At 31.0% G+C, this 23,220-nt stretch overlaps 1 protein-coding gene, 1 non-coding gene and 1 pseudogene across 2 annotated transcripts; all 3 read left to right on the forward strand.

The window, feature by feature from the left end:
• Window positions 1-1,537: 1,537 nt before the first annotated feature.
• On the forward strand, window positions 1,538-3,663 carry LOC106758418 (annotated as a pseudogene).
• Window positions 3,664-14,899: 11,236 nt separating this feature from the next.
• Window positions 14,900-16,370, forward strand: LOC106758907 (7-methylxanthosine synthase 1). The gene is made up of 4 exons (XM_014641914.2): window positions 14,900-15,010; window positions 15,102-15,506; window positions 15,588-15,839; window positions 15,937-16,370. The coding sequence occupies exons 1-4, from the start codon at window positions 14,936-14,938 to the stop codon at window positions 16,306-16,308; spliced, it is 1,104 nt and encodes a 367-aa protein (XP_014497400.1). The 5' UTR covers window positions 14,900-14,935; the 3' UTR covers window positions 16,309-16,370.
• Window positions 16,371-22,316: 5,946 nt separating this feature from the next.
• Window positions 22,317-22,389, forward strand: TRNAA-AGC. The gene has a single exon. It is a non-coding gene; the product is annotated as a tRNA-Ala (tRNA).
• Window positions 22,390-23,220: the final 831 nt, after the last annotated feature.

A 23,220-nucleotide genomic window follows, 5' to 3' on the forward strand; every position in this document is an offset into this window, starting at 1 on the left:
AGTACGGTGTGGTTTGAGGACGAACCAGACGGAAGTTGGTGGGCATGTGACACCCGGGCACTGACGAGAGCGGGGAGTGATCGACGGTGTAAGAGCATGGTGCATGGGGCACGGACAAGGAGCGGCTCCTGGCAGGCTTCCAGTGGAAGGGGTACATGAACGAATTGAACATACACCGGAATGAGAGGGATCTAGAGACTGTATAGGTATGGGACTATACAGTTGAAGGATAGCTTAAAGGAATTGATTTGGCTACTCATATCAACAAATGCATTTGCTTTTCGGTACCCTAACTCATAAGAACTCCATGGTTAAGCCTGCTTTACCAAGAGTAATTATGGGATGGGTGACCTTTCGGAAAGTTTTCCCGGAAAGTGTGTGAGTGAGGACAAAGCACACTGGAAAGCCTCGTGTTGATGTGTGGGGGCAGTCAGCAGTCCCTGTAAGTTGTCGGGGCGTTACAAATGGTATCAGAGCCTAGCCTCTCCTAGTACGGTGTGGTTCGAGGACGAACCATGCAGAAGCTGGTAGGCATGTGACACCCGGGCACTGACGAGGGCAGGGAGTGATCGACGGTGCAAGAGGCATGGTGTAGGGGGCACGAACAAGGAGCGGCTCCTGGCAGGCTTCTAGTGGAAGGGATACATGGACGAATCGAACATACACCAGAATGAGAGAGATCTAGAGACTGTATAGGTATGGGACTATACGGTTGAAGGATAGCTTAAAGGAATTGATTTGGCTGCTCATATCAACAAATGCATTTGCTTTTCGGTAGCCTAACTCATAAGAGCTCCATGGTTAAGCATGCTTAACCTAGAGTAGTTATGGGATGAGTGACCTTTCGGGAAGTTTTCTCGGAAAGTGTGTGAGTGAGGACAAAGCACACTGGAAAGCCTCGTGTTGATGTATGGGGGCAGTTAGCAGTCCCTCTAAGTTGCCGGGGCGTTACAAATGGTATCAGAGCGTAGCCTCTCCCAGTACGGTGTGGTTCGAGGACGAACCAGACAGAAGTTGGTGGGCATGTGACATCCGGGCACTGATGAGGGCGGGGAGTGATCGTCGGTGCAAGAGGCATGGTGCAGGGGGCACGGACAAGGAGCGGCTCCTGGCAGGCTTCCAATGGAAGGGGTACATGAACGAATTGAACATACACCAGAATGAGAGGGATCTAGAGACTGTATAGGTATGGGACTATACAGTTGAAGGATAACTTAAAGGAATTGATTTGGCTACTCATATCAACAAATGCATTTGCTTTTCGGTAGCCTAACTCATAAGAACTCCATGGTTAAGCGTGCTTAGCCTAGAGTAATTATGGAATGGGTGACCTTTTGGAAAGTTTTCTCGGAAAGTGTGTGAGTGAGGACAAAGCACACTGGAAAGCCTCATGTTGATGTGTGGGGGCAGTCAGGAATCGCTGTAAGTTGCCGGGGCGTTACAGAAGTGGGTTTTTGTTTTTTTTTTCTTTTATTTTGGATTGGATTCTGGTATTGGGTGTTTCACCCTACACTTCGACTACCTCTGGCGAGGAGCGATGGTGACGGCGGTTGCCGGAATCAGGGCCTTGACGGGATTAATGAGTCAACCAGAGGAAGAAGAAAGTATATAACCAGTCATATAATTAAAAAATATAAGATAATACCACATCATATAGCACTTAAAAACGTAAATTTCCACGTAATTGAATCAATACAAATGACCTACTAATGTCTCCATCCACGTAATCAAAATTAGACAGCGTTAGTACAAAATTAACGGAAAGGACTTTATTGGCTCAAATTAACAAATATTGGGATTCAATTGGGACAAAAAAAAAATATTAGGACCCTGTTGAGAATTGGGCACAAATATGAGGACCAAAACATATATTTAACCTTTTCATTTTTATTTTTGAATGATATTTTTCATCATGTATTATTGTTATTTTAAATACGATAAATAACTATCTCGACAAAACTTCATTACAATCTTCATATTTACTTATTTAAAAATATATTCAAAATTAAATATTGCTTATTAGTTTCTATAAATGTAGAAAGCTAAATTATAAATATTACCAATGAACAAAATCTAAGATATACTGGCAACCACCATGTGGTTTTTGTTCTTTTGTCAGTCTTAGTTGGTTTGTTTTTTAGCTGAAGTTTACATGTAAATCTTGAAAAAGTAAGATTAGTTCAATGAATTATGATTGAAAATATATATTTTGTAAACAGATATTGATTATTGTGTTAGGAAGTAAAAAAATATATGATTAATACGACTTTTTTTAACAATTTTATGATTAATATGCATGAATAGTGTTTATTATAAATCAATAAAAGTTTATCTCTAACCCATAAAAATTAATAACATGTTGGTTTTAAAAAATATTGAATTTTCAGTTCAAATATCTTGATTAATATTTTGTTACCATATTAATATAATCAAAAATATTTTAAATCTTTATAAAATTTTATGCATATACATATATTATATAAAATGACCAACTGTTATTGTATCACCGACAAAATCCCTTGCCACCACTTTTTCCAGCACGAGATTGTGTAAATTTATTTTGTTAATCTAAATCTTAATTAAAGATTAATATGTATAAAGTATAAGATATAAGACTTATATTTAATTTAATGAAAGTAGAAATGAAAATTTAAATTAATATAAAAATAAATATCCCTCATTTCTATCCACTTTTCGAGACTTCTACATTCAACCACACTTATCTACTTTTTTTCATGATAAAAAGAAAAGTCAATGGGCTAATCCTCACAGGGTTTTAGGAGCTTTTGGTCCTGTAGGCTTTTTCAACACGAATTATTTTTGGTCCTGTGGACTTTTTTGATCCCAACCCATATGAGTTAGGACCAGGACCTATCAAGTGGGCCAATTTGACAACTCTAATAAGGAGGCACTTAATAAGGGAAGCTGTCACATAGTTAGTACAAGCCCTCCATACGTATATACAACATTCCTTAAGCAATTCCAAAAAGACTTTGAATTGTTTCTGAAATCACGTTCGGAGGAACTTGTGCCTGGAGGAGCAATGGTCTTGGTGTTACTTGTCAGAACTGAAACTGCTAGAAGAAGCATTTTGGAAGCAATTAGTCTAACACTTACTGACATGCTCTTAGAGGTAAATAACATCTTTTTTGGTTAATTACCAGTGGTTGTTTCCTGAAATTAATAGTCTTTGAAATATAAGACATAATAATAAGGCATATAACATTGCAGGGTTTGATTGAAGAAGAAAAATTAGACTCCTTTAACATACCAGTATATGAAGCAACAGTTGAAGAAATAAGAGACGTGATTCGAGAAGAAGGGTCCTTCTTTATTCAAGAATCAGAGATTGCCATGATGCCTTAGGATGCGAGAAAATATGAAGATGGTGATGACTTTTTGGTTGATGAAAATATAGGAGCTGAATTCATAACGAGGTACATAAGAGCTGCAATGGAACCTCTCTTTGCTGCTAACTTTGGTACAAAAATTATGAATGAATTGTTCATTAGGTTTCAGAAGAAAATTGTGCAACTAATGGAGGTGGAGAGATTGGAATATGCTAATTTGATTATATATCTTACAAAAAATTGCTCATAGATCTATTGGAATAGTTCTTTTGTAGTTTAGTTTCGATTTGGTGAAATAAAGTTAAGGAGTAGGAAATAGTAAGAAATGCTACACTATTCAAGACTAAATATGTATCGATTTCGGGTGTGCCAAAAATCTTAAAGATGATTTATAATACATAATTTTGTAGAAATTGTATAAGTTTGGTGCGTGCACAAATTGTTATAATAAGTAATTGTGAGGATCAATAACAAAGGATAAGTGTATAAATGATCTCAATCTTATAATTATTCATGTTATTACTCAGTGAAAAGTTGTAATAGAAAGTAAATTGTTATGTAAATTATTGTACAGGAAAGATGTATAATTTGGAATCTGTTAGCCAATTCTTACTCAGTGCAAGCCAAAATTCGCACAACTAGGAAAAGGAAATTCGCATAGAGCACCAATACTTATGCGCTGAGCGAATAACATCAGTTAAAATGCAGTAGTTAAAGGAAATTCGCACAGCGCACACACACATGTGCGCTGAGCGAATTAATTAAGTTAAGTGGCTTAAAAGACGTGACAGAAAAGAGGAAACCATCTTCTGACACGAAAAATACAAAAAAAGCTCTAAAAAACTTTAGAAGACCATAAGGAGACCTTTGAAGACATCATGACTTCATTTTCGGCAAGGAATGGCTGAAAAGAGTATGTTTGTGATGTTTAGGATAGGCTAAATTTTCTATTCATTGAAATTGGTTGTATGACAATACATTGATGTAAATTTCCTGTGCAATATATGCTCTTGTTCTTGTTCTTTTCTTGACTTGCTTATGATTATACGGAAGTATAATTCTCTTTTAAACGTTCTTTTGTATTGGGAAGTATTTTTAGAACCAGAAACGTAAGAAAAGAAACTAAAAGTAACTACGCTAGGAATAACTTATGTGCTTTTGGTCATTCTCAACCTCTGAACTTAATGCAAAATTATCTGTTAAATTAATTAAGGAATTAATAATTTAATGGATAATTTTAGAACTAGTTTTAAGGAATTAAAACAAGATACCATTATGTGAATGCTTGAACAAAGAAAGTATTTTGCCCAGGATGTTACTGAAATGTTAGTCAGAAACCAATTCCAATGATCTTTTATCATATTTGTCAATATTAAATTTTTACCTTTTCAAGTTCTATGCTATTTATCCAAAGTGAAAACAAAATGCCATCAATAGTAATTGATTTTGATAAACCCAATTCCCTTGGAAGAAAGATACTTTACTTCTTCATTGTATTACTTGTAACGATTTGGTATACTTGCCAAAAAGTTATCAATAAATTGTGTTTATAAATATTGTTTTGGTCGAACGGAGTCCGAGGTCAAGACTTCTCCTAAATGCTCCTTCTTCTCTGATGTGAACCACACACTTCACTCCTCATAGCGCTGCTCTTCTCCGATCAGCTAATCTCTATCACCTATTGGGGGTGGACCTGTAGAAAACACTTTAACGTTCAAATCAGGTACATGTCTTAAGGTCTCAACGTGATTCTGGAATAATATATGATCTTACCTGATCCTTCACATTGTATTTATAGGCTTTGCAATTGTTCAGCACATTGAATGTCCATTAATGTATTATATATTCAGTGGATACTAAATAATATACCCTGCCAACCATTCATAAATGTAATATATATGCATATGGTACAGTAATTACTCACATTAATTACCCATTAATGTCTTTCCGTGTGCCTTCCAGACCGATCGACACTATTGTCCAAATAGTTGATCTACTGTCCTCTTATCTTTGACTGATCGTCTCTCTTTAGTGTCTTGTCGGTAAATCTATATAATATAGATATAAATAGTTTATTATTTTTATTTATCTATTTATGTTTTTATAAGCTTTTTCTAAAAAAGAATGAAATAGCAAATGTACCACAATTAATTATTTAAAAAATATAGACATTTTCAAATAAGGAATAAAATTGGCAGATAAATAATTTTACGGTAATCACAACTAAAAATAAATAAATTAACATTACTACTCATTAAGGACAATTAAAATAATAATAATAATAATAGTAATAATAAATTTATATATTGAAGAAAAGGTTGATGAACATTCTATGTTATTCATGCCAATTTTATTATTTTAATACTACAAGAAATTAATTAAATATTTAGTAATTTAAAGACTAAAAATAATTAATCATTATATTATTTAAATGGTTTAATGTCTCCGTAGGTCCCTATTTTGATCTGGAATTTCAAATAGGTCCCCTTTCTTTTCGATGTCTTAATTGGGTTCTTTTTTTTTTGTAAAATTGATCCAATTAAGGGTCTGCCGTCAAATTACACTAACAAATGTTTAAGTCTTCTTTATGTGGCATGGACAGAGTTTACATTAATGAGACATGGCATTACAAACAAATTTTGCATTAAAAAATTTGAATGCACATAGGTGTAATCAGCTTTTTCAAAGGGCAAAGTGGGAATAATCAAAAGATTTAAGTGCAGCCCCCTTTAATTGAGATTAGGGAAAAAATTGGGGGTAGGGTTCATGTCAGGAAATTGGGGAAAAATTGGCGCTCTTTCTTTCTTCGATTCGAAGAAATGACTAATAAAATGCAGAAGTCGCATTCTTGTTCATCTTCAACATGCAGTGGGTGGCGGATTCAAAACTCTAATGTCGTGTTTCGTGGTGGTGGAGTATCAACAATTGATGGTGTATCACCCCTTTACATGTGTGGAGAGAAAATAGTGGTAAGAACAACTTGATGCTAAGAACAAAGGGAAACAATTTTGGGGCTACTCTAAGTACAAGGTAAAAGAGCGTGGATGAGTAGTGTTTTGTTTGAGTAGAAAGTCGTTGTAATTGATTTTTATTTTTTTTTACAGAATGGACATGAAGGTGGTTGCAATTTCTTCAAATGGTGTTGTGACGATGGTATTGAGAAAAGTTATACGAATGTGAAGTGGGAAGAAAAACATGAGTGTTTGTCAAAGACAGGAGAAATGGGAGGTGGAACGAAGATGATGACCGATTTGCAAAAAATTGTTAAGGTTCTGGAGAAATGGATGAAGGTGTTGATAAGATTGATTTTTTTTATTTGTATGCTTAATAATATTGTAATTATAATATGGATGATAAATCCATAATGTAGTAGTTTTGGTCGTTTTGGTAGGATGCAATTAGCAATTTATATGAACGAATGAAGTGATGTTACTGAAGTTGGTTTAATGTTATATGAATTTGAAAAAGGTGGTTGTGTACTGTATGAGCAACAACTTTCTTTACAGCATGTATGAATTAGCTAAGGGTGAAGAAGCCTGATGTTAAAGCCATTCAAATTTCTGGTTAAAGAGCAACATGTGTATAAAATGTGTATGTGTAAGGAATCTTGTGTATGTGTTCTATCTGACTGAAATAAAGATATTTTATCTGTGTGAATTATAAAAAGCATTGTTCAATTGATAATTGCAAGTAATTACATTAATCCATGTGCTTAAGAGAGTGATTTCTAATAAATCACTCTTTTGGAGACATGATAATCCGATCATATTATGATAGAATGATCAGAAGTTACGAAATACAAGTCTGATGTCCAGGACATGATATCCCATCTACAACCACAACAACATAAATATCCCATCTACCAAGATAAATATCCATCTGTTTTCACTATTATAAAACATGGCAATAAGCCTTAGAGAATATGGTATAAAGTAACAAATATAATGTGCCCAACAAAAGCATAATTTAGAATCATCAATTACTAAAGCAGATGGAAGATAATCATCAATTGCAGAAGCAACATCACTGGATTACATAATTTTCATTGTTGCTATAACAAGTCATAAAAATAGTTCTTGTCCAAAAAGTACCAACGTCAAAAAACATACACACTTGGTGTCATTGTCATTCAATAAGTACATAACCAAAAAAACCAACATTGTTCCTTAGAGTCAACTATTACATAATGAGATCCTTAAACAAATCATTGTTCTCATTCATACACACTTCTATTGTTGAGCTTCAGGGTCTTGAGAAACTGAAGATAATTGTGATGATGGCATGATTGGATCTTGGGTTGCTTTGGGGCAACGACTCCTATTGTGCCTAACCTCCCTACATACCCCGCATCTCTTGCTCAAACCACCCTTGCTCAGTCAAGAATCATCCTTTCTGATTTCCCACTGTTCCAGTCTTGTTTTCCTTTTAGGTCTTCCATGCATAACGTTTTTCCTAGGAGGCATGGCATCCAGATATGGTGTTAGGTCGCACATGTTGTTGTCGTTGATTGGGTATACGATTGAGGCATATGTTTGTTCATAGGTGAACTTTAGAACGCAAGCCGATATGAACTGCTATCCATCAATATCGAGAAACCCCATTGCGGCAAGGGAGTGACAACATGGTATTCCTGTGATGCTCCATCTACTACAAGAGCATTCTTGTTCATCTATGTTTACAACAAATTTTTCTCCACTCTGGGAGATGTGTCTCACTTCAAACAATTTATTTGTTGACCAACTGTAAACAAATTATAAAAAAATTAAAACAGTTTCTCTGGGAGTGAAGATAGTATAACACATTGAAGAAGTGGAGAAGAAAGTTACATAGGGGTCTAGTTCTTGGTTGCTTGGGATTCCTTTGTAAATCTAGTCTGGATCTTTAGACATATTGATCCTGAAAAGGACTGTACCTTAGACCTATTTTTTTGCCCATCTTTGCATGATGTAGACCCTAATTTCTTCCAGCATTGTTGTGATTGGTTTAGTCCTAGTGTGAACCAGGACACTATTGAATGACTCACTCATATTGTTGACCAATGTGTCACATTTTGGATGTGGATTGAATCTGGACCTTGACCAGTATCTGCAGCATATGATATAAACAAATGTTAAGAGTATAAGTTAAACAGGTGAAGCACATTGTTATTCCTACGGTATAAACAACTTTTCAGTGTACCTTGGAGGGATGACAATCAAATGCTTGAATGTGTCTTCACTTACATCTTTAAGGTTTCTCATTTACCTCTCCCGATTTTGTGGATGAGTGGCAGTAGCTGCCCTCCACATCAGTTGTTTCATATTTTTACCAGGAAAATTTTTCCTAAAGTTTGAATATAAGTGTCTGACATAGAATCTCTGGTCAACACCAGGGAGTAGCTCTTGTATGGCTGGTAGTAGACCCTATGGTGTTAAAAAAAAACAGTTACGACCATGTCAAATTTATGAATCATTGTATGAAATTAATGCATATGAAATTAAATATTACCTTTTGCTGGTCTGACACAAAAGTTATTGACGAACATACTTCTTAACCACCCAGATCATCAATCAAAAGATTCAAAAACCACGTCCATGAATCTTTATTCTCCACTTCCACCACCGAATATGCAATGGGCAACATTTGATCATTACTATCTCTCCCAACAGTTGTTAACAACTCACCTCCATACTTCCCTTTCAAAAAGGCTCATTATAAACCAATTATTGACCTACAACAAAGAAAGTTGTCTTTACATGCCTTCAAACAACAATAAAATCTCTTGAAAATAACCTCACCCTTAATATCCTCAACATGCACCTTAATTGTAGATCCTGAATTTCTTCCCAACAACTCATGTGCATAATCATATATCCTTTTATATTGTTCATTAAAGGACCTGTCAATGTAATCGGAAGCAATAATTGTAGTTTTATAAGCCATACACCTAGATATACCTATGTTCCACTTTCTTTGAACTTTTCACGTATATCTACACCCTTCATCTTAGGATTTTCCCTTACTGTTTTCACCAATTTTTTGCTCAACCACTTGGCATCAAGTAACTTGAGGTTGAACTCCCTGCTGCATGTATGAATGTCTTTTTTATTTCTTAGCTACCATGATTTTACAGCCTTCATATAACCAAAGTATATGGTCCATGGGCATTCTCCTTTTGCACCAAAGCACTTCAGCCTCAATCTTCTTTTGTCATTTTTTACAAACTTTATATTCCTACCATTTTCCAAGGTATACCCTTTAACAACATCTAAAATATCTTGCTTTTCTGCAAAAAAAGTCCCTACCTCCCATGTAAAGTCTACCATATTCTTTGGCATATAAAAAGTACCAAACCTCCCATAACCTTCACTGTCATTAACATCTTCATCACTATTTGTAGCACTAAGTAATTCCTCATAATTCCACTCCTCATCTAATAAACCTCTATCATCTTGATCATCACTTTCAACACTCACATAATCATTGTCATAAATACTTTGTACTTCTACTTCTACCTCCACATTACCATCTAAAGCACCATCTATATCACATTCAACACTCACATCTAATAGCCCCTCTAAGCACTCATTATTTCCATTTACATCACCTTCATCAGTAGATGTACTCCAACTACAAACATCAACTTCATCCTCCACAACTCCTTCACACACGTTTAACTCTTGCTCTTCTTCAACCTGATGCAAATCTTCTACATCACCTTCAACATCTACTTGAACAACATCACCTTCAACATCTACTTGAGCAGCATCACCTTCAACATCTACTTGAACAACATCACCTTTAAAATCTACTTGAACATCATCACGAGCTTCTTCACCCTCATGCACATTTTCTAAGTCACCATCACCTTCAACATGTACTTGAACACCATCACTAGCTTCTTCCACCTCTTATAATTCACCATCACCTTCACCATATACTTCAACAGGATCACCATCTTCTTCACCCTCATACTCCTCTTGTAAGTCACCATCAACTTCAACACCACCATTGTGTTCTTCACCCTCTTTTTGTACTTCATAATTACCTTCAACTTCATCATTACTAATATATTAAAGCATATGTATGACTTCTGGCTCAGAAACAACATGCACAACGTATAAATGAACTTCACCATTAAGTCTAGCTAAGTTAGCCATATGCATGGCACCGATGTCATCAATTAATTGTTCCAACCTATTTTCCAACACTAAACCACCTCCTACACAGTACCATAAATCTTTAAAATTGTCATATCCAAAACTTTTTACTACACTGACAACCACAAAATAATTCCAAATGTCAGGGTCAAAGGACAAGATTGTTGTCTCCCCTTCATACTTTAGGGTAGCATCATTAATGAACTTTCCTCCATGGTGGAAAACACACTCAATAGATTCGTCCATTACGCACAACACGGTATAAATATATCTACACACCTATTATGCAAACATATGACGACAAAAAAAAATTATTAAAACACTAACAAGACGAACAAAGACACGGTCAAATAACTTTAAACATACATGAGGGACCACATTATCCTCAACAATGCAGACCAAAACATACATCAATGAGGGACCACCAACGAATATTGTAGTTTCCCAACTATAAAAACAAAGAGAATAAAGCACAAATACTAACCTTCCTTCAGATTAACCTTCATTGACCATGTGATTCAGCCTTGCGCTTCCAATGACACAAGGATCCACACCTCTCCTTGTGCTTCAACTTCTTCCAGGAATTCGCACATGCACCCTCGCTTCTAAACTGATGTTCTTCAAAAGAGAAACTCTCTCGCGCTTCGAATTGAATAAAGAAAGAATGTCAATTTTCCCCCAATTGCCTCACATGAACCCTACCCCTAATTTTTTCCCCAATCTCAATTACATTTCACAATTAAAAGGGGCCTGCAGTTAAAGTTTTTTATTATTCCCACTTTGCCCTTCCAAAAATCTAATTACATTCATAATTTTTAATACAAAATTCCTTTGTAATGCTACGTCTCATTAATGTCAACTTTGACCATGCCACATAAACAAGACTTAAACGACTGTTTAGTGTAATTTGACGGCAGACCTTTAATTGAATCAATTTTACAAAAATAATAAAAAAAAAAAACCAACTAAGACGCCAAAAAGAAAGAAGACCTATTTGAAATTCTAGACCAAAATAGGAACCTACGAAAACATTAAACCTAATTAAATTAAAAATTATTAGTATCTAAAATAATTTTTACTATTAATAACAGAAATATAATATAATTGTATATTGTTTTTTTTAGTAATTAATGATTATAAAATAATATCTGTTTATTTAGAGATAAGTTTTAGAGACGAATTTGGAAGTTTGTTAGCCCAACTTGTTTGTCCTTCGTGGGTTGTTTTCCAATCTTAACTTTTTTTTATTTATTCCCTCCATCTTGGATGGTATGTTATCGTGATATGTTTTTTTGTTGAAAATTTTGGTTTAAGTATGGGAAATTATTAAGGGTAAATACAATATATAATATATTATTTAATATATTGATTAATTATATTTTTTTTATTTATTTTATTAAGTTTTTAAAGAAGAAAATTTATAATATTTAATAATCAAACAACCTAAGAAACATGCAGTCTAATTGATAATATTTGATTATTTTAATAAAATTCACACATTTTTTTTATAATTATTAAATATATATTTATTATATATATATATATATATATATATATATATTATTAAAAAGAAATAAATAATTAATAGAAATTAAGTATAAATTAAAGTTATACATTAAAAAATAACATATAAAAAAAATTCATAAATTTATTATTTATAAATTTATTATTTTAAACTTTGAAATTGAAATGTTGTAGTTAGTTTTAAGTTTAATTTATATAATTTTTCATTAAAAAAATTAAATAACTATTTTACATATTTTAAAAATATGTTTAATATGTCAAGAAAAATTAATTATGTTTAATTAGTTAAAGATTTGTTAAAGATTTAAATAATTTGTTATTATGTAAATTTTCTATATAAACAAATAATTAAATTTATTAAAATTTCTTATGAAATTTACGTTAATTTGATAAAAATATTTGTATATAATTATTTGACAAATTAAAAAATTTTAGATTGAACATTTTTATTTAAAATGAATATTTTTTTCAAGAAAAACATAAACTCACCTAACTTTTTTCTATAATTTAGTCTTGGGAGTTTTTTCCATGCAGTTTTTTTAACTTTGTGAATTTTTCTGGCTTCAACGTAGATCAGGACTAGATCATGGAATAATGAAATAATGAGAATAAATTGAAATTTCTAACTGTGTGATGTTTATTCCATGACAATTAAGCGCCAATATAAGGCATTATGTACGAGGGAACTCTCGTCTATAATGCCAAACTCCATATATTGGTTTAATTTTATATTTAATTTTCAAATTAGGAAAATTAAAATAAATTTTTAAATATTTCAATTTATAACATGAAATATATGGGGTTTGTTAACATAGTAAGTTTATTTTTTTAGTTGATACATTAGCAAAGTGTATCATGTTTTAGTAGACAACAATATGTATATAAACTTATATCCATCTTTCATTTTTTCTGAAGATATAGGGACCACCTTCCAGATGTAGGGAGGGGTTCAACGCTCACATATACACATAAGTCTCCACATTTGATAAGATATTGTTCGCTTTGGGCCAAGCTCTCACGGGTATGCTTTTGGTACCATTCTGAAAGTCCTCTTATCTTATGTATATAAACTCATGTTCATCTCTCATTTTTTTCTGATATGGGACTTTGTTTGTACCCAACATTATATATTATGTATTTTAAGTTTTAAGATCAAGGATATTTGAATAATTTTCATTCTCAAAACTAAAAAAAAAAAAAAACAAGAAACTCCCAAATCCTTATTTACCTCTCTCGTCCCTTTTTCCTCTCAATCCTTTCTCATTCATCTCTCACTCTAACATTCTCTCTGTCATCTCTACAATAGTCAGAACTGAAAAAATGAGAAACATTCACTTAATCCTAATCAACTCTCCTCACTTACAATTTGTTTCTTTCTCAGTCCATCCTCTCTCTCACACACACACATTAACCTACAATATCGTTATCTATGCTCTATTCGTTCATTTATTTTCTACTTTAATAACAAAATAATTGATGATGTTGATTTTTTTTATTGAAGGGTTGTGTTATATCTTTTTCCTTCTGATTCACTGTAAGAAAGTTGAGATTATACAATTACGACATGTTCCATCCAATCTAAATCTCAAATTAAACAAGTATAATTTCTAATAGTAAATTGTAGAATCACTCAAGAACCTTGTCTACACAACAAAGAATACAACAGTAATCAGAAATTATAGAAAAATAAAATAAACAAATACACCTTTAGTATATATTTTACAAAGAAAACAAGAAATAGTCACTCATTAACTCTTTCCACTCATTCTTGCAAGCTTGTAGTCTTGATTTCTCTCAATTAATGATCTTGCTCACCAAGAATGTTTAAACGATGTTATTCCTTAACAAATAAATGCTCTCACAATTTATTTGGTGCTTGGAATCAAACCCATCTAGCAAAAGCATAATAACGATCGATTATGTAAATAACTTAATCGATTAAAATAGAAAATAAGTTTCTCAATTAATATATATAAGAAATTTAATAATCTAATTTTACTAACATATATTAGTTAATTTTAATAGAAACATTTAAACATCATAAAAATACAAACAAAAATACTTAGAGCATCATAAAAAATGTTTAATCAGTTTCTGTATTTAAAATGTTTAACTTCATTTTCATTTTTGTTTGATTGCTATTGTCATCATTATCCAAAAGTGGAAATTTATATTTTATATATATCAATCAATTGAATTAACTGTCATGCCAAAACAAGAAATTTCTATTAAAATAAGACATGATATTGACAAGGTAGCATAACTCAATAATACACAGCATTATTTGAAAATATCTTACATTATTGAACTATTCGAGAAGATGAAATTATTGATACCTCACGGGACCAGCATTTCACTGTATTTCTTCTAATTTAATTTTTTCTTTCTAATTTAATTGAAAAGTAAAACATTCCTTAATAGTTATCAACTTATACTTGACATAAACAGAAAACAATATCGGTTAACAACAATTGAGAAAAGGTTTTACAGATATCAGTTAAAAAAGTCTTGATAACTTTGACAAAAAAAATAACATCATCTAATATCAACAACAAAAAGATAATCAAATTTGATATTCTTGAATTTTTTAAAATTATATATATATATATATATATATATATATATGGTGACAATTGAAATACTTTTTATTCAAATAAAATAAAATAAAATTCATTAAATTTTTTAATTGTCTTATCTAAGAAAATCATCTAAAGGAGACAATTTAAAATTAACTTAAATTTAACGTATATGAATGTTTTAAAAATTATAAAACTTTCTATCTGAACACAAAGTAAAACATTAAAAATTACATGTTGAGTTAAATTTCTGTAGTTAATAAAGGGCGATCCAAGCCAATATTGAAGTATCATATTTGATCACAAGGTGGTGATTGATCTTGGATATTCATTTCGTACTTCATCGATGGAAAGAGAATTTTTGTTTCACATGACTGGTGGCGAGGGAGAAAGGAGTTATGCGAACAACTCGTCATTACAAGTATTTTCTATATCTTCACAGTATAAATCTAATAATTTTACTGCATAATTATCTTTTTCTTCTATTCTGATCTACTTTCATTTCATTATAGAGAACAATAATGCTTAAAGCCAAAAGCATGCTTGAAGAAGCTATAAGAAGACTATATTCTCATTCTTTTCCAGACTGCATGAAGGTGGCAGATTTAGGATGTTCTGTAGGACCAAATACTCTTCTTGTAATGTCAAATATTATTGACATTGTTCATGCTGTATGCGTTGGTTTGAATCGTGAACCACCAACTTTCCAATTTTATCTGAATGATTTATTTGGAAACGATTTCAATACCATCTTCAAGTCACTTCCTGATTTCTATACCAAATTGGTGCAAGATAAGGGTTACAAGTCTGGTTCTTGCTTTATCAATGCCACTCCTGGATCCTTCCATGGAAGACTCTTTCCCAGCAATTCCATAAACTTATTTCATTCTGCCAACAGTGTGCACTGGCTCTCTCAGGTGAAGTAATTAATGTTAAATCAATGCTTTGATACATATTTTGAGTTCATTAATTATAATTACATTTGGTTATTTATATAGGATCCATTTCTAGGGTTAAGTAAGGAGGCACTTAACAAGGGAAACTGTCACATAGTTAGTACAAGCCCTCCATCCGTATACACAACATTCCTTAAGCAATTCCAAAAAGACTTTGAATTGTTTCTGAAATCACGTTCAGAGGAACTTGTGCCTGGAGGAGCAATGGTCTTGGTGTTACTTGTCAGAACTGAAACTCCTAGAAGAAGCATTTATGAAACAATTAGTGTCACACTTAGTGACATGTTGTTAGAGGTAAATAACATATTTTTTTGTTAATTACTAGTGGTGATTTCCTGAAATCAATAGTCTTTGAAATATAAGACATAATAATGAGGCATTTACGCTGCAGGGTTTGATTGAAGAAGAAAAATTGGAGTCCTTTAACATACCAATATATGAAGCAAAAGTTGAGGAAATAGTACAGGTGATTCGAGAAGAAGGGTCCTTCTTTATTCAAGAATCAGAGATTGCCATCGTGCCTTGGGATGCGAGAAAAAATGAAGATGGTGATGAAAATATAGGAGCTGCTGAATTCATAACGAGTTGCATAAGAGCAGTAACGGAACCTCTCTTAGCTGCTAACTTTGGTACAAAAATTATGAATGAATTGTTCATTAGGTTTCAGAAGAAAATTGTGCAACTGATGGAGGTGGAGAGATTGGAATATGCTAATTTGATTATATATCTTAAAAAAAAATTGCTCATAGATGTATTGGAATAGTTCTTTGGTAGTTCAGTTTCTATTTGGTGAAATAAAGTTATGCATACACTCTTCAAGACTAAGATATGTATTGATTTGGGGTGTGTCTCAAATCTTAAAGAGGGTTTATAATACATAATTTTGTAGAATCTGTATAAGTTTGGTGCGTGCACAAATTGTTATAATAAATAATTGTGAGGATTAATAATAAATTGTGTTTATAGAAATATAGAGTTTATTATTTTTCTTTATGATTTCATAAGCTTTTTTTTTCTTGTTAAGAGAATGAAATAGTAAATGTATTCATAATTCGGCTTTAACGTCACTCCATAGACGTTGGACCAGAAAACACCCAACGTAAATTATTGACCGGTGATATTTTCGTAAATAAGTTGGGTATGTAGGCGTCGGGGCCCTACTAACTGACGTCTATATGTTTGACAACTAGGTGAAAAGTCATATCTTTCCGCCATATAGACATCCGTTAGGAGGGGCACCGACATCTATAATATTATAGACGTCCGGATCCCTTCGACCGACGTCTATATGTCTGACAGGTAGGTGAACCGATTAAAGTAGTCTTTGTATTATCTTTGTTATATTATCTTTCGTTTGAACCGATTAAAATGAGTTTTCGTTGTATTTTTGTGCAGTTTTTCTCGTATCTATGGGCAGCGTAGTGCATCCTCTCTCTTTGCTAGTTTCCTCGTTAGAAAAGCTTGTCTTTTGGATATCTTATGGCATTTCAACCTAAATCCGAACCTGGGTCCTTGCCTAGTTTTCATGTCACCGTATTCTTTTTCTTTAGCGGTTGGAATGGAACTAGGCAATAACCCAGGTTCGGTTTTGGGTTGAAATACCATAAGAAATCCAAAAGACGCAATTTTTTCTTTCGAAAAAGCTAGCAAAGGAAGGAGGTGTTACTACGCTACCTAAAGACACGAGCAAAACTGCATTACAACACAACGTAAATATAAGTGGATGTCGGTTAATGCCATGTCCGACGTCTATAGTGCCCATAGACGTCAGGTCGTGCCATGTCCGACGTCTTGATAGTGCCCATAGACGTCGGTTAGTGTCATGTCTGACGTCTTTGTAGACGTCAGACATGACATTTAACCGACGTCTATTAAGACGTCGGATGTGCAGAGTCCGACGTCCCATTAATGTCACCCATAAAGACGTCGGGTCGGGATGTGACGTTAAAAACCCAAAATAACATACGTCTAAAGCCCTTTCTGCACTAGTGTAATTATTTAAAAAATATAGACATTTTCAAATAATGAATAAAAGTAGCAGATAAATAATTTTACTGTATTGATCACAACTAAAAATAAATAAATTAACATAACTACTCATCAATGAAAATTAAAATATAATAATAGTAATAATAATTTTTATATATTGAAGAAAAGGTCGATGAATGTAAGGACCCAGAAAATAGACGATTAAGAGTAGATAGATGTATTAAAATAATGAGACTGAGCACTTAGTGCAAAAATTCACAATCAATTGAATTCTTCCGATGTATTCGACCACTGTTTCTTGTTTCCCCATGGCGAGAAATTCATACTGCCTTTGTAATAACTGCAATCTAATCTTCTTGACCTTTCCATAATTGTCATAGCCGTCTTGCAAGATTTCCCAAATCTCCTTCGTTGTAGTAGCCTTTGAAACTTTCTGAAAAATTGTCGTAGATATGCACTGGTGCAGTAGCATTCGTGCTTTGCAATCCAATTTCCTGTTTTCCTTGTACTGCTTCTTGACTGCTTCTGAGTCATCTTTGGAAGGTTCTTTGAAACCTTTTCTTATAATTTCATCTACCTCTTGGAAGGCGAGGATCACATCCATCTTGATACACCAATCATCGAATCCTTTGCCATCGAAAACAGGTAGGTTGTTGTGCATCATCCCAACCATTACTCACGAACACCTTTCTTGATACGTCTTGAGTTGTCCTCACTGAGTTTCGAACCTAGCTCTTGATACCAGTGTTATAGTTTGGAAGAATTATGCAGAGGAGAGAATACAGAGTGTAAGAGAGTTTAGAGAAAGTGAGAGTTATTCTCATTGATATACAAATGAAAGTACAAATGAAGTAATGAAGTATTTAAAATGTAAAAAGAAAAGAATGAGATTAACTGTTAATGGACAGTTATTACACTTGGAAGATATTCATATTAGAATACTAACAGGACTAAGCTTATATGAATTTTGGCACTATGGATGAAGAAATGTATGAATTGCTCTGACTACGGATCTATCTTCAAAGAAATTTATCATTTTACACTTCCATAAATTGAAAAGACAAGTAAATATTTCATTTTACAAGTTCCAACTTGAACACATACTTATCATTCATCTACTCAAGAATGATTTTTACTCTTTTTTTTTCTCCAATGAACCATTTCTTGGAATAGAAATTTCTAGTAATTTCTAATACATTAATCGTTTTAAAGATTTATATCAATACTTTTATTTTGTGAATTTGTTTATGTTATAATCCGACAATCCATTGTAGTTAGACAGTCACCACCACTGTATGATTTTTATGATAACAAAAGACACTGTTAAGTAATGAAAATTAGGAATATTATTTGTCTAACATATTTAATTATGTAGATGAATGATAAGTATTCTCATCTAAGATAGACTACTAATTGGATCTTCTCTAATAATTCCTCATATAGCTTCTAATATTTGTTTTATGTTCTCAAAGAAAAATATTAAAATTGTAATGATAAATGAATTAAGAACTAATTAATTTAAATTTTACATTTAAAAAATAATTTATGTTTCATTTTAAATCCATCAACGTCTCTGAAAAATAATTGTGGAAATAAATAATTTTATGCAGTTTTATTTCGTTATGCTTAACTTTTATGTTTTGCACCTTTTATTTGAAAAGTTTTTTTGTAGAAAAAGTTTTTATGAATATTGGACAAGATATTGTCAAATAGTTCTAAAACAAGCATTTTCTAATTTCAAGACAAAAAATAAAAATAAAACTTTTTATGAAAAAATATTGCATGATCAGAGTCTACCATATATAGAAGATATTACATTATCAAAGTCTATCATATATAAAAGCAAGAAGCAACTATCAATTTTCCGAAACCACAAAATAGAAGGTATTGAGGATTAAAGACACATTCTGCAACAGATCTTGTATTATTTTGGGTTGAGAGAAAAAACTATGCAATACTGATCATAGTAAAACTTTCTCAATTTGTGTTATATGTGAAAGTGTTTATTTTCTCTATTTTATCGTGAATTCTTAATTTGTATGACAAATTATGTTTTGGTTTAGTCATAAAACTTTACAATAATTTATTACTAATTTGGCTTTTATATAACAATTAAAAATTATTTTATAGGTGCTAAAATTAAAATCTACACAACATTTGATATGCCCAGTGGCATGAAAAATAAATAATTTAATATAGTAAAAAGTTCCAGTTTTTTTTTCACATTTTTTAATACACAAAAACCCTCAAATAAAAGAAAAATTATAAAAGATAAGGATTTTAGATTTTTTGGTATTTAAAATTTGCATATAACATTCATAAAAGGATAAAAAAAATAAAGTCTACAATTTTAATATCAAATAATGTAAATGTCCTCTACTAAAAAAAGTTAAATTAGTAAGTCATTACAGTTTCATTTGTTCTAAATTAGAAAATTATACATAATGAAAAATTAAATAACATTCTTTCAAATGCAGTGTTTGATGTTGATAATTTATCTTTTCCTCGAACACTTCCTTGATAAGACACTTAATATTAAAATTAAGGTTAGATTTAAAATTAAGGATAAAGTTCGGATTAGGATTTGGGTTAAGGTAAAGTTAGAGTTTGGATTAAGATAAAAATGACTAACTTAACTTATATATTAGTAGATGGATCTTGAAGGACTGAAATTGTTAAGACTAAACTTGAGTTTGAACTCTCATATCGAATTTAAATAATAAGATGACTAAGTAAAAGCAAAGTTGGTGCTCAAGATGAAAGTGAGTGACATTACGTAAAAAGAGTAAGTGATATGATTTAAGATAGAAATAAGTAAGATTAATATATAAGTAGAACAAGTAGTGTTAGGATTTAGAATAAAAACGAGTAATAGTAATATATAAGAAAGAAGATAATGTTGGGATTTAGAGTAAAAATAAGTAAGATTAATATATAAATAGAGAGAAATTATTTAAGTTCATTGTGTGTCCAATATTCCACACACAGGTGAAATAGGTGAAATGCTAAGATCATTGATATAAAATCAAAAAAATTTGTAAATCTATTAATTATTGACTACCAAACTATCTCAAATCCTTCTCTCCCTCTCCTTCCTTTTTCTTTTTTTCTTCTTACTTATTTTTAATAAATTTATAATAAATATTTCATTGAATTTTGACAAAAAAATTGACACCAATTTTTTTGAATTATTTTTCAGAATTATAAACGAAATTTCAAACAATTTGTTTATCGTTACTATGTATATGTGTGGTTTGTGCATGTGTATATTTACTCATTTGAATTAAATTAAATGTATGTAATCTATTTCTTACTCTTTATTTATGTTAATCACTATATATTTCAATTTATCTCTTCTTGTTTTTGTAATGAAATCTATTTTCTAAGAAAACCTATAAGTTATTATATTCTTAAATAATTGCTTAAAATTCATGACTTTTTCAATTTAACAAATAATCTTCTAAAATTCCATATCTAGTACACGTGCTTAATTTATTTATAATATTTGTTATTATTATTTAATGTATATAGGGAAATAGAGGCAATGTTCCTCTCTATATTTTTGAAATGGAATAAATTGAAAGAGTAAAGGAGATATATATATATATATATATATATATATATATATATATATATATATATATATATTACCTGAAGAAAAAGTTTAATTTAATCAATAAAGTGCAAAAAAAAAAAGTGTGTGTTACTTACAGAAATGAAAGATATTCCATTCTAAATAAATTATATGAAATACTATTACTTCGAAATTCGATGTCTATTTTTTTCGCTGTATGATAACAAAATACACATGCATATTCAATTTTATTTTATTTTTTTGTATTTGTACGTATTGAAATCTTAGCATGAAGTAATAATTTTTCATTGATTAGAACGGTTAAGAAAATATATGATATTTCTAGTTTAACTGGTTTGTTTCTTGCAGAGAAATCTCTACAATTAATTTTTTTATGTTTTCAACGTGGCTTTCACGATGATTTTTAGGAGTATATTAATTCGTGTCCAATAAATTATGCTTTTCTTGTCTTGAAGATATACACTTTGCTAAAAGTCATGATTAATTAATCCTTAATTAATAGTTAAGATGAAAAAAAAAATGTTGAAACAAGGGACGAAGCCGACCTAGAGAACAGAATTTTTAAACTTAAAGTCAAAAGCTTGGTGGTTGTAATCATGAGCGTTAATAGCTTAGTTAGATGTTCTTAAACTTAATTAATGTTAATTAATGGTATAGAGTTAAAACTTCATTAAGTGGCTTTAAATAATACAGTTTAGGTTTGAATTTTATGGATGTAAAAAAATGCATTTTGAAGGAAAGTTTTCAAAACAAGTGTTATTAATCAAATGCTTCTTCAGAAATTAATTATGAACAACGTTGGTATATATCTCAGATCAATAATATAACTGTCATTGAAAGTTATTTATATGAAATTATAATTGTAAAAAAAAGTCTTAGTCAACACACACAAAAAAGTGTGACTAAATTATATTGTATTATTTTTTACGTTATTTAATCTAGTATTTAAATGTTTTTATTTTAGACCGATACAAATGCATTATAATTACAAAAAGAAAATTAATATTATTTTATTAAAATATATATACGTATTATGAAATATTATTATATTTGAAATCAAAATCAATTTTTTTAATATAACTTAGATTTTAAATCACATAAATTACTTATATATCTTATTATTTTTTAAACTGTCAAAATTTATCTATTTATAACAAATAAATTCTATACTAAAATTATTAATATAAGGGGATGTAGCTCAGATGGTAGAGCGCTCGCTTAGCATGCGAGAGGTACGGGGATCGATACCCCGCATCTCCATTTAATACATTTTATGTTTTTAATGTCACATTTTTCTTTCTTAAACTATGTTAGGATATATTAGATTTATGTACTTTTATTTATATTTTAAATTTAAACAGGACATATATTATTTATACATAGAGAGAAGGTATATTATTATTTTAAAATTTGGTAGAAACTAAATTATTATTTCAGCTTTTACATTATAATTATTTCCTATAATTTACCTGCATTAATTTTGTTTTGTCTAGAAATTCAAAATGGCCCTATTCGGTGGAGTTTTGGCTTTAGCTTCATCGTCCCTTGCGTTGAATTTTTAAATAGATTTCAATCACATGTAGATCTGTTAAATAGGTGTTTATAATAGGCATTGATCTTAGTCCGTGTGGGTTGGGGCCAAAAAATCAAAGTTCTTTATTAAAAAAGTTCTCAGGGTTAAAAAGTTTCAAAGTCTTGTGAATCACGTCAGTCCATGGACTTTATTTTTTACAAAAAAAAAATTAAATATCCAACAATAAATTGCATTTTTACATAGAAAAGGAACATTTATGTTAAGTGTTTTAACTTGAAAAATACATGTAAGCATATTTCTTTTACTTTCATAAATATTTTTACATAATTATTAATTAGAAAATAAAAAATAGGATTTCATATTTTTTATTCCTAAATTTGACGTTAAATTGAAATTAGTGTATATTATAACATTTCACAAATTATAAGCTTCAAAATTATTTAACTTCATCTTACATGCATAATAAACTAATTTATATATATAAAATTTAGCGTTAGAAAAATTATATTTATTTATTTTAAAAATATAGAGATAACTAAGTTTGAGATAATGATAAA

This window comes from Vigna radiata, chromosome 4 (genome assembly GCF_000741045.1).
Source record: "Vigna radiata var. radiata cultivar VC1973A chromosome 4, Vradiata_ver6, whole genome shotgun sequence".
In the NCBI taxonomy this organism is placed as follows: Eukaryota; Viridiplantae; Streptophyta; class Magnoliopsida; order Fabales; family Fabaceae; genus Vigna; species Vigna radiata.

Bases quoted from the DNA above. Each gene is read 5' to 3' on its own strand.
- LOC106758907 (XM_014641914.2), top strand. From the start codon at position 14,936: ATGGAAAGAGAATTTTTGTTTCACATGACTGGTGGCGAGGGAGAAAGG. The intron at 15,507-15,587 runs GTGAAGTAATTA...TTATTTATATAG, and splicing joins GTGTGCACTGGCTCTCTCAG to GATCCATTTCTAGGGTTAAG. The intron at 15,840-15,936 runs GTAAATAACATA...TTTACGCTGCAG, and splicing joins TTAGTGACATGTTGTTAGAG to GGTTTGATTGAAGAAGAAAA.